At 38.9% G+C, this 15,984-nt stretch overlaps 1 protein-coding gene across 3 annotated transcripts in view; it reads right to left on the bottom strand.

The window, feature by feature from the left end:
• The window catches only part of GREB1L (GREB1 like retinoic acid receptor coactivator), a 145,202-nt gene that overhangs the window by 28,328 nt on the left and 100,890 nt on the right, over positions 1-15,984 (bottom strand). For all 3 annotated transcript variants that reach the window (XM_052787420.1, XM_052787422.1, XM_052787421.1), the window contains 7 exons: positions 15,501-15,686; positions 10,347-10,673; positions 9,358-9,486; positions 8,635-8,769; positions 5,121-5,318; positions 3,027-3,207; positions 1,519-1,711 (listed from right to left, as the gene is read on the bottom strand). In XM_052787420.1, the coding sequence (XP_052643380.1) occupies positions 1,519-1,711; positions 3,027-3,207; positions 5,121-5,318; positions 8,635-8,769; positions 9,358-9,486; positions 10,347-10,673; positions 15,501-15,686 (1,349 nt within the window). The remainder of the gene's footprint in view (positions 1-1,518; positions 1,712-3,026; positions 3,208-5,120; positions 5,319-8,634; positions 8,770-9,357; positions 9,487-10,346; positions 10,674-15,500; positions 15,687-15,984) is intronic.

Here is a 15,984-nt window from a genome sequence, read left to right as displayed (position 1 = left end):
CAAATTTCACAAGGCCTTTGCTGGAAGCACAGTGTGGTCTCCAGTGCATTTACATCACCAATAATCACTAGGAATGTAATTTAATCCCATACAGACTCCCCCTGTCCTGGTTTCAGCTGGGATAGAGTTAACAGTCTTCCTAGTAGCTGGTACAGTGCTATGTTTTGAGTTCAGTATGAGAAGAATGTTGATAACACTGATGTTTTCAGTTGTTGCTAAGTAGTGTTTAGTCTAAAGTCAAGGATTTTTCAGCTTCTCAAGCCCAGCCAGCGAGAAAGCTGGAGGGGCACAAGAAGTTGGCACAGGACACAGCCAGGGCACCTGACCCAACGTGGCCAATGGGGTATTCCATACCATGTGACGTCCCATCTAGTATAGGAACTGGGGGGAGTGGGCGTGGGGGGATCGCCGCTTGGGGACTAACTGGGTGTCGATCAGCGGGTGGTGAGCAATTGCACTGTGCATCACTTGTACATTCCAATTCTTTTATTATTGCTGTTGTCATTTTATTAGTGTTATCATTATCATTATTAGTTTCTTCTTCTCTGTTCTATTAAACCGTTCTTATCTCAACCCACGAGTTTTACTTCTTTTCCCGATTTTCTCCCCCATCCCACTGGGTGGGGGGGGAGTGAGTGAGCGGCTGCGTGGTGCTTAGTTGCTGGCTGGGGTTAAACCACGACACCCCCTTTTTTGTGGTTTGGTTTTTTTTTTTTAAATCAGAAGATTGAAAGTTGTTGATTTTTTACTTTTGGGAAATTAAAAATTGTCTAGACCATTTTACAGAAGGTCACCACACCGGCTTACGTCAACGATCAACTAAAAAGCAAACTTTGAATATTCATTCACTCCCTCATTTCCACTATTCTGTTTGACTTTAACTATTTTTTACAGCTACCACTTTAAGACACTTTACAGACACCAGTGGTCCACTCAACACAGTAAAGTCAAACTTGATATAAGTATAACAAAGAAGGAATAGGAGAAAAGGATATTTTTAAAGCAGGTTTAGCCAAAACATCCTCAGAATCAGCTGGCTGAAATGGTGAAAAAAGCTAATGGCGCAGAATGTCAAACAGACCTTTCCCACCTCTTCTCTGCACAATGACAGCACCTACTACCCAGCACACAACTTTTATTAGTACCAGAGAAGTAATGAACAGATTTGACAGGCTATGTGACATATAACTTATAGTCAAAAGTCAGACTGCTTGAAAATAGAAAGCCAGCTCCAGAGCTTTATGGCATGTCTACATAGCTTTGTCTGACCAGAGCATAGAAAGTAATGTCTCATACTACATGACTGGCCAAAGAAAAATGTGCAGTTCCTGGACCTAAATGTCAATGCTACTTCCACCATCAGCATTCCAGGGTTATGTATCTAGAGCCTGAGAGAACAAGCTCCAGCAGAGAAAGAGCTCCCTTCTAACAATTTTCTTTAATATGCCTCTACAAGATTCCTTTAGGCGTGAAGTCCACATTAAAATTCACAGTTAAAATTAATAATTAAACACTTACCACAGTGTCAAATTGTATCCAATGTACCTCATTGCTAGAGCTGATCCTGGAATGCTGCGTTTGCAAGGCATAAGGAAAAGAGCTGACCTGAAGAACAAGGAGGTTGAATGCTTCAAGGACCTCCCTGCAATTAATAACTCTATCAGCCAGACCATGACTAGGCTCACCATGTGACAGGGAACTTGAAATGGCACTGCAGAAATAAGAATGCAAAGAATTGCCTTACTGACATCCTGAGATTCAATGGATTACTCTCTTCCTGCAGAAAAATCTCCAAATGATCATGGCACTGAGAATCACAGCTCAAAAATCTCTTTGGAAGGATGGAAGATGTCAAAACTATTTGAGTGTTCCCTGTGGGTAGGCTCAGGTAACAGAGGGGAAAAAAAAAAAACAATAAAAAGGCCAAAATCTGCTGACAGTGAGAAGGTGAATTAGTGTGCCAATTTAAACCAGCTTTGGGTGGAGGAGACAAAAAATAAGCCAAAGCTGATGAAGCCTTCTCACTGAGAAACACTGTTGCATGAGTTGTGGTTTTAGGATATAGTAACAATTTTACAAAATCCAGTGGATTTTCCAGCCTGAAACAACTTATTTCTAAAAGAACCTCATAGTTTCCTGATGTCCTGATTTTCAGCTCCTGGAATTATCTTTGCCTCCAGAATATTCAGGAATTCCAAATTCAGTGTACAGCAATAACAGTAACAAAAATGTGATGGTAGGGATAAGGAAGGAAGAATGTTGCTTTTATCTGTTTTCAGCTGTCCTTCAAGGAAAGTATTTTATTATAATTCTGATATTCAAATGAATCCCACAGCCTTACGCACCATGTCTAAATCACATTAAGATTTTTCTCCTCAGTTTACTCCTGGAACAAGAGCAGAATAATAAGCTTTAGTTACTTCTTTCTTTTTCCATAGCAAAGTTGTGATTCAGTGTGAAGAAATGTTTTTGCACACGTGTATGTGGTGCTGTGTTCAGATCTAACGCTGGCCAAATCCAACACAGCTGGTTTTTAAATCTTTTTCTTACAGTAGCTAGGGCATTTTTCAGGTGATGCAAAGAGTTAAACGTCTGTAAACTTTCTTATATTAAAAACAACACTATCATCAAGGATAAAAACATGAATTAAAACATGAGTGGCTTGTGAACATGGGATAGATTTGGGTTTGAGTAGAGAAAAAGGGGCGGAATAGGAAAAAAAGAAGAGGAACAAAGAAAATTGCAAAATTCAGCCCTTTTTCCTGGACTTCAGTACCATACCACATACCCCTACAAAGTCTTGTTAGAGATCCAAAAATCTGAAACTAGTCTCACCTATCTTCAACTGAATCAGAATTAGTTAACAAATATCATAGGCAAGCAAAAAAGATGATTTCTGATTTTGAGGCACAAATGCCTTAGGCCTAGAAAAAGCATTGGGTGTCTAAAGTGGTAAGTCTTTTGAAAAACCTAACTGAAAGATACTGGAAGAGGATGGTTTTCCTTTGGTAGACTGAAGTACCTACCTTGTTAAATCCACGTGGGCATTGTCATGAACCAGCACAAACAGTGTATAGGGATTCTGCTTCACTCGTCTCATGAAAACTTCAAATTTTGTTTGAATCTCATTGTCTAGCCGAACCACGTATTTCTCGGCTCTCTGATATGCCGTTCCATTGTCTTCTAGGCCCAAGTCCACAAGGACACCTGTCAGAAAGAAGAATACAACAAAAATCTTTTCCTTTGAGTGCATCCAAAACTCGTGAAGTGTCAACGGTAGGTTGCCACATGTCCACCAATATCAGGACTTAGCCAAATCACTGATACACCCTAGTAAGACGATGATTATCCAAATGCATTTTCTCTCACAATGAGTACCAAAAAGTGCTTCTTGGCTTCTGGATTTCTTCCAAAAAGTGGCTAAAGACCTTTCAAAGACTTCTCACATTATCAAAAAGAAAAAAAAACTTCAGACCTCCATAAAAATTTCCACATCAGCGCTCAGTTAGCTGTGCCTCATGATCCTAGGCCAAACTTGTCCACATTTGGGCAATATATTAATCCTGCTCAAGTCAGAAAAAGTTATTCTGACCTTTCCTTTGCAAAAAATCATAAATTTATATAAAACTGACTCTCACTAATATCATATCATATCATATAATTCTTTCATGCCTGCCTTCAATGTTACTGTCAATACAACTACTCTCTAACAGTCTTTGTAATGATAGATTGCCATCACATTCATAATATAGGCATGATGTAATGTATACGGCTTTGAACACCATTTGAATTAAAGTAGCAGCAATAAGCCACTGTGAAATGTCAGTCAACTATGTATTTGCCAGGGTCTTAATGATTTAAAAAAAATTATTTTAAAAAGTAAAGTAAAAACCATTCATTTAAAAAAATAAATAAAACAAATTGGAAACCCTGTTAAGAGATATCAGAAGACCTCTGGTTTAGTGTAGTAGCAAATTAAGTAAATAAAATGTCTGAAGAAACAAGGAATGGAACAAAAAACCCTATAAAGTTATGTTAGAAAGGAAAAGAAACCCATACTTCAAGTAATCTATTTTATTCTTTTTGTTTTACTAGTAAAATAGTACAAAGCAGAGAAAAAAAATACAGAGATGGACCACAATATTGAGCAATATCAGGGCATATCTGCACAATCAGAAAGTGTGGGATTGTTTAGAGTAGAAAACAAGAGGGGAAAAAAGCCAACAGCTACCCAAAACCACTCATAGATGCATTACACCAGAAGCTCATATTCATGTTTTTCAAATGTAAATACAAAGGATTATTAGATAAAGCTGAAGGCAGGAAAAAAAAATGTTCAGCTGATAAAAAAAAAATCCTAAATACACAACTATCCTAAGGACTTCATTACTCCCAGATATCAGAGATCAAGAGCTAAAAAGGACCAAACACCTATACGGATAGTCCTTAGTTCCATTAGACAGCAATTTTCTCCATGAAGAAACCCTCACGCTTTTCTGGATACATGTCAGTCACTAACAGAGTGGATAACAGAGGTCATTCTCAAGGGAGACATATTCCATAACCTGTCCACTAAAGCGTTCTTGTTCCTCTTGAAGCATTTGGTACTAATCATGGTCAGACACACAACTCCAGACAAGAAAACTCACCATCTGAATAAGCATGGCAATTATTGTGTGCCAATGTGCTTGTATTACTCAGGCATTTATCTACCAAGTAAGAGAGCTTCCTGCACATACATCTGTGCTAATACATGTGAGAGCATATGCACAAATGTGTACCTAGAACAAATAGCACTAACAAGTCTAGGGGATAAAAGATCTGAACAGCTGCATTTGCTTATCCACTCCCTCTCTTAACAGTTGAATGCTTCTCTAGGTCATACATTCCTCAGATCTGCATGAAAATGGCAATTTCTTTTGACAGTCATGTGGCACAGCTTGGGCCCAGTTTATGAAAGGAAGATATTTAGAATTCATCAGTGATGCCAACTATTGGAGCTAATATTGGACATGCAAAATACGTGTTGGAGCAACTTACTTCTTCATTTATACCAGATATGATTTAATAACATCACATACTTTAGTGTAACAGTCTCTTTTTTCTCCCCTCCCTTTTACCTGATTGTCGAATCCGTTGAAGTGTCTGCTGCACCAGGACTTCTGAACGAGGAACTATAACGATGAAGTCTACTTTGCTGAAGTGGCCCAGATCCAGGCTCTGATTGCCACTGTCTGCTATAGCACAAACCTGGGACAAGAGCTTTCTGGCAACCGTAAGCTGTGGCTGGTAAATTTGGAAGGTATCAACATCCAAATCTAGAGTGTGTTTGTTTGAAAAAGAAAACAAAACACAACAAGAAACATGTTTACTTTCCCACCCCCCCGATAAACATGACCCTCCAAATAGCCTACCTTCTATTATCAGAAAAAAAATATCAATCACCAGACTAAATCCCAACACTCTGGAGAGCTGGGTACAGATCACAAATGTCAACTTCCTTTTTTTGATCAAAATATGATTACATGTCAGACCTCAAGTACAGCACTGCCCATTTTTTAAATGCCCTAGGTGTTTTGAGGATTTTTCACAGTGCAACCGAAGGAAGCCTCAATGACAACAGTGAAATGCATTCTGTTAAATGAACCAACACATACATAATACACATGCATAAATATACATAAATAATGTGTATATATGAGAAAAAAATGTGTGTGTGTGTGTGTGTGTGTATATATATATATACACATGCATCACTCTAATCTCCTCCTGAAACTTGCAGTTCTTCAGGAGCATCCCTCCATCACTCCTGCTGGGAGAACCAGCCATGGATGTTGCGGCTGCTGGGTGCTGAGATTGCTGGGCTCAGAGCACAATGGGATGAGAGCCAGCACACCTATTAATCTGAGGAAACTGAGCCTGCATTAATGATCTTGCCAAAAAGACTCTAAAAGGACAGCAGGTAAGTTGGGTGTTCGTTTGTACATCAGCTCTACTCTGAAGTACTGAGCCCCACTCTAAGTCAGCACTGAGATAGCTGTATGTCTATATACTGACTGATAGTAATTATTGAGAGCAGCCCTGTGGAGAAGGACTTGGGGGTACTGGTGGATGAAAAGCCGGGCGTGAGGCGGCAACGTGCGCTCGCAGCCCAGAAAGCCAGCCGTACCCTGGGCTGCATCCAGAGCAGCGTGGCCAGCGGGTCGAGGGAGGGGATTCTGCCCCTCTGCTCCACTCTGGTGAGACCCCAGCTGGAGTGCTGCCTCCAGCTCTGGGGTCCTCAGCACAGGGAAGACATGGGCCTCTTGGAGCGGGTCCAGAGGAGGGCCACAAAAATGATCAGAGGGATGGAACACCTCTCCTGTGAGGACAGGCTGAGAGAGTTGGGGTTGTTCAGCCTGGAGAAGAGAAGGCTCCGGGGAGACCTTACTGCAGCTTTTCAGTATTTAAAGGGGGCTTATAAGAAAGATGAGGACAGACTTTTTAGTAGGCCCTGTTGCGATAGGACAAGGGGTAATGGTTTTAACGTAAGAGAGGGTAGATTTAGCCTAGATAGAAGGAAGACATTTTCTATGATGAGGGTGGTGAAACACTGGAACAGGTTGCCCAGAGAGGTGGTAGATGCCCCATCCCTGGGAACATTCAAGGCCAGGTTGGACAGGGCTCTGAGCAACCTGATCTAGTTGAAGATGTCCCTGCTCATTGCAGGGGGGTTGGACTAGATGACCTTGAAAGGTCCCTTCCAACCCAAAGTATTCTATGATTCTACGATAAGCTGCAAAGGGAAGATGAGCAATACACCTAGGCAATAAATCTCAATTATTGAAGGGGGCATTTATTTGTTTGGAGGTTTCTTGATTTTTTACAGAAGTTTAGTCTCAGATTTATTTGAACTTAATAAAGAGAACTGTGGGACTGGAGTTTTGCTTTCTATATGCACATACCAGAGCATTCACGTTTCCTCAAATAAAAACATGTTCCTATATTTCAGAATTTCCAGTAGGTAAATTCAATGACCAACAATCCATGTTTCACTAGCCCCTAAATATTTTCAACTTGCAGATTACCAAATTAAATCCTACAATGCCATTACATTTTTTGCTTATGTCAGTTTTTCTACTACAAATTAAATTCTGATTAATGGACTGCTTACCATAAAAATTGCCTAGGGTAATTTTCTTAAAAAAAAAAACAAAGAAAAAACCCCAAACCTACTGCAAATTTAATAAAAAAGAACTATTGTTGCTTTTTTAGGTAATAAGCCACTTTATCAAATCTTGCAATTTACATGAAAATTGGAAGGTGTTTGGGGTGAAAACCTGGTATGTTAGTTTTATATAGACACACGTGTGTGTGCGTGTGTGCGCACGTGTGCACGCACGCTTATCTCCTGCTCAAACCTGCCTCAGTGTTCATTTCACTAGATCTGCTATGGGAGAAAGGTCCCTCTCACTGCCTAGGAGACTTACCTCTCCTTTTTTTTATTCAGGCAGACTCCCAGTAGCTTCAACCATTGTACAGCCATATTTAAAAGACAAAGCTAGCTCAGAATAATTGTTTGAGAAAACATGAATGTCTAAAAAAGCACCACTGCACATCATTACATAGTAAGAACAAAAAAAATAACAGAATCAAAAGATCCTTCTCCCTTCAAATTAATCCTGTGAGGAAGCTCAAGACTTGTCCTTCTGGGGCTGCCAGAACAAAGTACCTGGCAGCCTTCCTAATTGGATCTCCTGATCCATGTGGAGACTATCAACCACCTTGCTTTCATTCAGAACGAACACTGAGCTGATTAATTTAAGCTAATGTGAATCAAGAGCATACCTTTCTTTCACAGTGAAAAAGCTTTACTGGAGGTTGAATTTGCTTTGATACTAGACCTAAAAGAATCTCGGTGTTCACAACAGCTTAGTGTATCTTTTACCATTACTGTCATATGAAAAGGAAAGTATGGTTAAAGCTCTGAATAATGGAAGAATTCTAAAGTGGGAAAATGGTAATTAGCATTTTTAGACAAGAAATCCTAGCTCATCTTTTGCACCTAAGTATCTCATCCCATTACGCTGAATAAGACACATCTCTTATAAATAAGCAAATTACAGATTACACTTGCCTAGCACTTTCAGTCCAAGATCTTAAAACACTTTCCCTAGAAGTTTAAGCCTCAGAGCACAAGTCTGTAGTACGTATTATTACCATTTTACATGTGGAAAGTGAGGAATATCAAAAGTTAAGAAACAGGAGGACACCTGGAGATATCAGGACAAGAACACAGTTCCCCTCTGCCTTAAGCCCAAGATTACATTCCTTTTCTAGGTGCAAAAGGGTGAGATGAATTCACGCTGCCAATGTTACAAAGGAACATCTTCTCTACTCTGCCCAGTGCATTAACAGAAGATGACATATTTTAGCTTAAGAATTACAAAACATAGGGGAAAAAAGTTGTTGAAGTTTACTACAAAGACTTTCTGTCTGAGAGACTGCTGTATTACTACATTCAGGTGGTAGTATTAATATTCAAAGGTTGGCACACTGACCACAGCTGTGCCCTCAGACTCTTCTGAGGCACATGCATTTTGACATTTAGCAAACTACTCACTTTTTTCACATCTTGCATGTAAAAAAATTTACCTGGTTCTTGTGTAGAAACCATGGCAATTGCCTCCTGAGATGACACACACTCACTAACATCTCCATTAAAAGGAATAATGACACTTTCCCCTCGCTGCTGTAGCATTTTCTCCAGCAGCTTGTCCAAATCATCACCTAGATAAGAATTAGCAACACCAAATTATCTGGAAGCCATTTCAGACAAATGATGTAGAACATTACGTACACACACGTTCTCACAAAGCTTACGTCGAATGTGCGAAAGGGCAGGGGACTGGAGATACAGGGAAGAGAGGGAGGGAGAATATTTTTCTCTTTTATTTACTGATTTGCCAGTTGAATGAATTCCAAAAAAGAAACCACAGCTGAATAATTTCAGCTCTGTGCCTTTACAGCTAGCAGTGACATCTGATGATTACAAAGAAACGCAGACTATAAAACAACCTCTAAAACCTGTGCTGAAAGCGCAAACAAGAAAAGACACATGCGCTTATGGGTGCCCTACCATCACATTCAGCAGTATAAACAGTGTTAAAAATGTTTTGCCACAGGGTACACTCGTACTGCACAGGTGAAGGAGACGAATGCTCCTTTACACACAGTGAATGGAGAGAAAGAAAGAATGCCTCTCTGGGGAGAGGGCAGAGCTGTATTCATGTGCACTTTAGCTGCTGAACAGGAGACACACCAACCCTAAAGAAATAACTGTCTTGGCTAGAACTTCTGTTTCTTAGGATCACTCACCTAAAGATGTATTCTTGAAATGCGATGCGAGGAAACTAACTTTCCCTGTAATGAGCTCGTAACTGATCTCTTTTAAAAATTCACTGGTGGTAAGCATGCTTTCTGCAAGTGCCCTAGATTGATATTGACCTGGAGAAGAGGGGGGGAAAAAAGCAAGAGCAATCTTTAACACAGTGCACTATCAACACAACCTTTTCATCCTAGAAGCGTGGGCTGATCTTCAGTCATGGATCTCCACTGCCTTTACCCAGCAGACTGGGAGAGTAGTCTCAAGTCTATTTCGCTAGTGACAGAAGAATTACTTATATTGGTTTAGCACATCCTTTGCAGGCTGTTGCCCGTAGTTTTTGGTGACAGATGATACAAAAAATAAGTATTTGTACCTTAGATGGAATGGAGGATTCTGGGTAAATATGAAAAAGTAATTATCTCTAGTGTGAAAAAAGTAAAAAATTGACATTACTGATTTATCTGCCTACAAAGAAAAGATGACTAGTCAAAATTCAATTCCATTCAGACACACTCATGCACACACAAATATCACAGCCAGTCACCAATGTGGAATTTAAAAATCAACATGGTAAAAAGGATAAAAAGCATGTTCTGTTTTACAGTGGTCTGCAGAAGACTGCAGTCAATCCAATACTGCCGTGTGAAATAACACAGCTCTTGCACAAAACAGAGAAAGACAAACTGACTGTTTTGTCACTGGGTCACTTCAAGATATTTTCTAAGGTAGCCACACAAACACACAAACTCTCAGGCCTCTCAAGGAGTAGTAATGATTAGCACACAGCTATTTTTCTAGATCCTCATGCACATCAGTACTCCAAGTCTTGATGGAGGAATAGTAAACTGGGACATTGCAGTGTAACAACACAAAGGAGAATAAAAAGAACAAAAGGGATTTAAAAGCTGGAACAATAACTTGAGAAAATAAGTTCAGCAAAATTGCATTGGTATTTGAAGCGTACTGCCAATATACCCACCTAGTACTACTACGCAGAATTCATTTCCTCTTATCTTTGATGCACAAATGGCAACTACATAATCTGGTAGCTTTTGCTGATGTTTCATTTCATTGAGAGACCTCAAGGTCTCTGAGATGCCCTCTGCCAGCGAATTCTGGGTAACGACCACATGCACAAGGTCCCGGGACACACTAGCGATTAACCTAGCAAGCCAAGGGAGTTGACCTGGTGACACAGAGATACACTGTGCGCTCATTTGCAAGGATCGCTCTCTCAGAGTGAACTCCTGCATAGCTTTCAACATGATCTGCTCAAATTCTTCCCTCAGGGGTATCTGGTCAGGACCTAAATTGAAAACAAACAAACAGAAGAACAGTATTGCATATCAAAATGTTAATGACCAGGAAGAATCACATGTCTGTCTTGATCTGACAAGCTCCTTCACCATATTTTTTACATTGACAAAACCCACTCGCTACTCAGTGGATATTTACCCACATGGCTTATTCTTGGTTTTTCATATTAGAAGCCTCTCTCTCCTGCCATCTGCCTTTTTTTTTTCTTTTTTTTTAACAATGAGGTGTTCCATCTCACTCCTAGCTTTTCTACCTTCAGAAACTGGTGGAACAAACTTGGGAGTGTGAAAATATGTGCCTTTTGCCTGGAACAGAAGGATTAATCACATAGCCTGCATATGTTTTTTACAGCAGAAAACTCAAATGCTTATCCTCGGCAGTCTAATCGCAGCCATGCACTATGACAAAGCCTGTCAAGTGGTCTTCGTCTTGCTTTTTCTCATCATGCATACAAGTAGACTAAGCATGGATGTAAACAAACAGGTTTGACCTCTTCTTTTACTTTAGTTAAATTAGATTAATTTAACAAATCTTCAAACTTCTAACGTAAACAGGTATATCAACTTTAGATTTTCATTCCTCATTTGTAAACTGTATTGCGAACTTGAATCGGAAAATAGAAATATAAGCTATCCTGTCTTAGCATCAGTCCCCCAACTCAGCTTCAGTTAACATTTTGCTCAGTAAGATTTGTTTCATTGTCAAAAATACTCAGGAAAAGATAAAAATATTCATGAACACAGAGTAAGAAGTAACCATAGCTTAAATTGCCAAGATCTCATGTCGGTGCCAAAGGAGACAGCTTCATGCTTCAGCAGCTTGCTTTTCTATGACAAAAAGGGGGCTTAAATAGCAGAGATATGTGAAATGCTGGGTTTGGTTTTAGGCTTTCTTTCAGGGCCAAAGTCAACAAGCAAAAAGGGCAGTGAAAAAAAGGAAACAGAAAGGTTGTGTGAGAAGTAGGGCAGGGAGCACATAAATAACCTACAATACAGAATCTGTAAAAACTGCCGCCGGTTGTCATTTTGCCTTTTTGAGAAGTAACATATGGAGAGTGTCACTATCCAATTACCGTAGGATGGTAGGACAAGTATAGACTTGTAAATGCAAGGCTGTTATCATTTTTGATAAAACTGAAAAGTTCTGATGAGTCTAATTTAATGCAGCGTGGGCATAATTCTCTCTTTATAGTTCTCTTTTTTGGAAGTATATTTTCTTTCCCTTCTAAGAAAACATCACACATTCTAGGTCTTTGAAGATCTCAAAACAGAAAAAAATAGACATTTATTGACAGAGAGATAAATCTTCTTCTGCAGAAATAAAAGTCTATCTACAACACAACCACCACAACAAAAAAAGATGTTATACACTAAAAGAAATAAAAGCAAGCTTTTGCTGATTGAGGGAGGTTACTTAAGAGACAGGCTCTAGGCACAGGGGTCATCATGAATCCAAGAAAATGAAAGTAGTTGTACAAATGGAAAGACTTCTGTATGAGAACACACAGAATTTCATTCAGATAATTTATAAGAGAAAAACTTTTAAAAATACTTAGTTATCAGAAAGGCACTGATACTGAAATTAGTGAAGTGTTTAATACCACACTTGGCTCGTGGCAGTCTTTCTCCACAACTATCCAGAAAAATAATGGAACTACTACCAGATGAGATGGAAGGCAAAATGATAGATGCAGATTTTGATTGTGAACAGTTTCATAAACCAGGAATCTGTCAAGGTTAAAAGGGAATATTTGGAAGCTTCTGTACAGAAATGAGTATGCAAAGGGTCATCTTGACTTCAGAAAACAAAACTGCAAAACAAATAATACCATAAAATATTAGTATCTGAAAAAGACCTTATTAACATAGTTATGCTTCCAAAAACACCTAGTTTAAGACAACATATTCAAATGCCATCCATTTCTGGGCAGACACACTTCACAGGGCATCCCACAGAGAACTACTCCCCCAACCATTTAAGACCAGGAGAATTGCTGGAATAACCTCTTGGTTTGAGTGTCTGAATACCCCTTACACTGAAGACAGAGGCTTGTTCCTGCTTTGAGTCTGGATGTGCATTCAGATACTGAAACTACAAAACACCTCTGGGTGTCACAGCATACACATAGTCAAAGCAATTCAAATGTACCACAACAAGAGAGAAGGGAGAATAATTTTATAATTCTAAACAGGTAGTTAACAGAAATCTCCTCCAGCTGAAAACCCAAAACACAGACCTTAGCACTGCGAAGGATGAGATTGTTTGTAGAAATGGTGGTGCAATAGTAAAAAGCAGACAATTACAAATGATAGAATGTAACCCATACTGCAAATATGCACATTTTGAGGTATAAAAACAAAGCTTGCGAATACTTCACTATGAATGCTGCCAAAGATAACAAATGTGAAATTGAATAAGTACAGGAGACAGACTGTAAATACCACTGAAATCAAACACAGCTCTTGATCTTTTTTTACTTATTCCTGTATCACAGTCAGTGGAATTTATTTATAGCAATGCTATGGCTCACAATCACAGCTTTAACTGTGTATAGTCTACACAGCAGGTTTAAAATGAAAGCATCAGAAATGCACTTATTTTGTTTAATTTGATTTGTAATATCGTTGTGAAATTGCTCAGCTGATTTCTGAAAACACAACAGCATTATCCTACAATTAATAGTGTCATAATCTTACAGGAAAACTGAAAGGAATTCTCAGATATATCTTTTTTCAAAAAAGGAGCACTTTCATAAATAATATTCTTATGATCTGTGATCACAGTCATCTGCAAACATATTTTGTACAGGTAGCAAGATCTGAAAAAAATAGGCAAGACTCAGTATCTATTTCACTCTTCTGTCTGCTTTTTTATCTTTGCCTTTATCTTAATTCTTTCACAATATGCTCCAGAAAAAAGGAGTAACTTTTTAGTCCTACTTTCTCAAGAAAAAAAGAGGCTCACATGAGTAAACTGTTAATTTATGTATGTATTTGCCTCTTCCCTTGTCAAATACTTTTGAAGCTGGCTGTCCTCCAGTCATCTTTAATCTGCTTTGATTTTATAAAATGGGATAAAGGCTACAGTTCAGTGCAACTGTCACAATTCCAACAGTTTTAAGTTTGTAGCAATATTCAAACCAGCAACATGATTTGATCACCACACTCTGCAGAATATTTTTACTTTTCTCCTCATTAGGCTCTTTCATCTTACAGTGCTGGCACCCATCTCCACATAAGGCCAAATGGAAAACTATTCAGCTTTGCACAATAAGAACAAAAGCCAAACTAAACACCTGCTAATAAGGGAAATGCTTTACGTTGAAGGCATGGTGCTCGCTAGACACAGCTCAGTTCAGCTCCAGAAGCTTTGCATGAAGCCTCCTCTAGTTTGCAGCAAGTACAGACTTGCTGCATCCATCTACGGTTGGATTTGCTCTTGGAGTGTTGTTCACTGACTGAGTGAGTTTCAAGAAATAATTTATTTTTAATTGGAAATGCTGCATCAGCTGACTACCTGTTTCCCCACAGGAAATTTGCAGGCTGCCTCTGTCAATCCAGAACTGTGTGAAGCAGCTGGTTTTAACATGCAGACTCTACAAACTTTCCAATGAAGATGAAAAACTCAAATAACAAATTTAAGCCCACTGAGAGAAGGGCAACAGAAAAACATTCAGCCTGTAAAAAAATAAAGAAACCCTCTGTCAGTTCTAACATGGCATCCAATGGACTACTGAGGCAGAGAATGATAAATAAAGAAAATGAGTCACTTAGAAAGTATTACAACACAGCAAATAGCCTCCTTCCTGTCTGTAACAGTACTGCATCAAGGGAGAAAAGCAAATCATAAGAATCCATGGGGAAACCTGCACAGAGCACATTTGCTCCCCACTTTATAGGGTTATCACCAGTTGTGCTTCTTTTGAAACATTTGCACATTTCATACCATTATGAATTACAGATGCCCTAACAGAAGCCCAGTGCAGGAAAAGCAGTGTGCTTTTCACAAAAGTTATTTCACACTCCTCTATGATAGGCAGCATCTTTTCAAATACCGAAGTTAAGACTGAGACTGCTGTGAGAAGTTTCCCAACACTATCTTGCATTATTCTTTAACTTCTAAAATCTTACTGCTAACACTGCTTCTTTTTACTCTAAGGTCAGGAATAATTTCTGGACCTGCAGTAAGAGAAACAAAATGTGGTTTGCTCATTTGCTTTCAAACTTGCAAAGAGTCCCTTTCAAAAACATTTACAAGATGTTAACACTGCTGCTTTTTACTCTAAGGTAGGGAAAAATGTCTGGACCTGCAATAAGAGAAAGAAAATGTGGTTTACTGGTTTACTCTCAAACTTGAAAAGAGTCCATTTGAAAAACATTTACAAGAATGAGATATTCACTGAATCACTTGCCTTAGTCTGAATAACAAATGTGGTTTTCATGTAAACGGTGCTGTCACCAAAACAATGATGACCATCACACATCTGCCAGCATTTGTCACAAAACTAAATAAAGAGCTGTGATAACTGATGGTTTAATACCCTAAGCAAATGAGTTATCTGCATTGCAAATCCATTTCACAAAGGTGACCTGGTCAATCCCCATATGGAGACCAGAAGCAGTATCAGCCTTTAAATTCGCTTCGCTTCTTCAGTCTGATGAACAAAGTAACAAAGTCACACACACTAGATGGAGCCACTTACCTCTTCCAGGCACAAAAATAGCCAGAAAATTGGCTCTGAAACCGACATAAAGAGGGTGGGGAGAAAAAAAGGACAATCACAAATAAAAACAAGTGCTTATGACAAATTGCTTACCTAGTTGGACAAGATACTGGATAGTTAAAAGAATCATATTCTCCACACTTAGCAGCTGACTGCTGGTCAAACCCAAGAGATCCAAATCCTTGTTTTCCAGCTGTGGAATCTTGTAGCAATTCACCAGCAAGGGACTTACAACAATATCACCAACATTTCCATAGAAATAAGGTAAAGTGCCATAACCTTTGATAAAGGAAACACCCCCCCCCAAGAAATTTACAAAATATGCCACTACATGAAATCTTGCACAATGTATACATTTCCAAACTTCTCCTTAATGTTATCTTGCAAAATATGCTGCATCAGTGACTGTTCTTGGCATTATAATTGCTTAAAAAATAAATGAGATAGGCCAGTGACCCTTTGCTGTATTTTACAAGTGATCAGATAGATTTGCAAAAACTAACAATAATTGCATACCAGCAGGGTAACAATTATTGTTATGCAAATACAGATGAGAATATTATTTATTTGGGTCTTA

The sequence above is a fragment of the Harpia harpyja genome, chromosome 5 (genome assembly GCF_026419915.1).
Source record: "Harpia harpyja isolate bHarHar1 chromosome 5, bHarHar1 primary haplotype, whole genome shotgun sequence".
Lineage (NCBI taxonomy): Eukaryota > Metazoa > Chordata > Aves > Accipitriformes > Accipitridae > Harpia > Harpia harpyja.
Note: the sequence above shows the minus strand (reverse complement) of the source record. Positions and strands in the feature narration are given on the sequence as shown.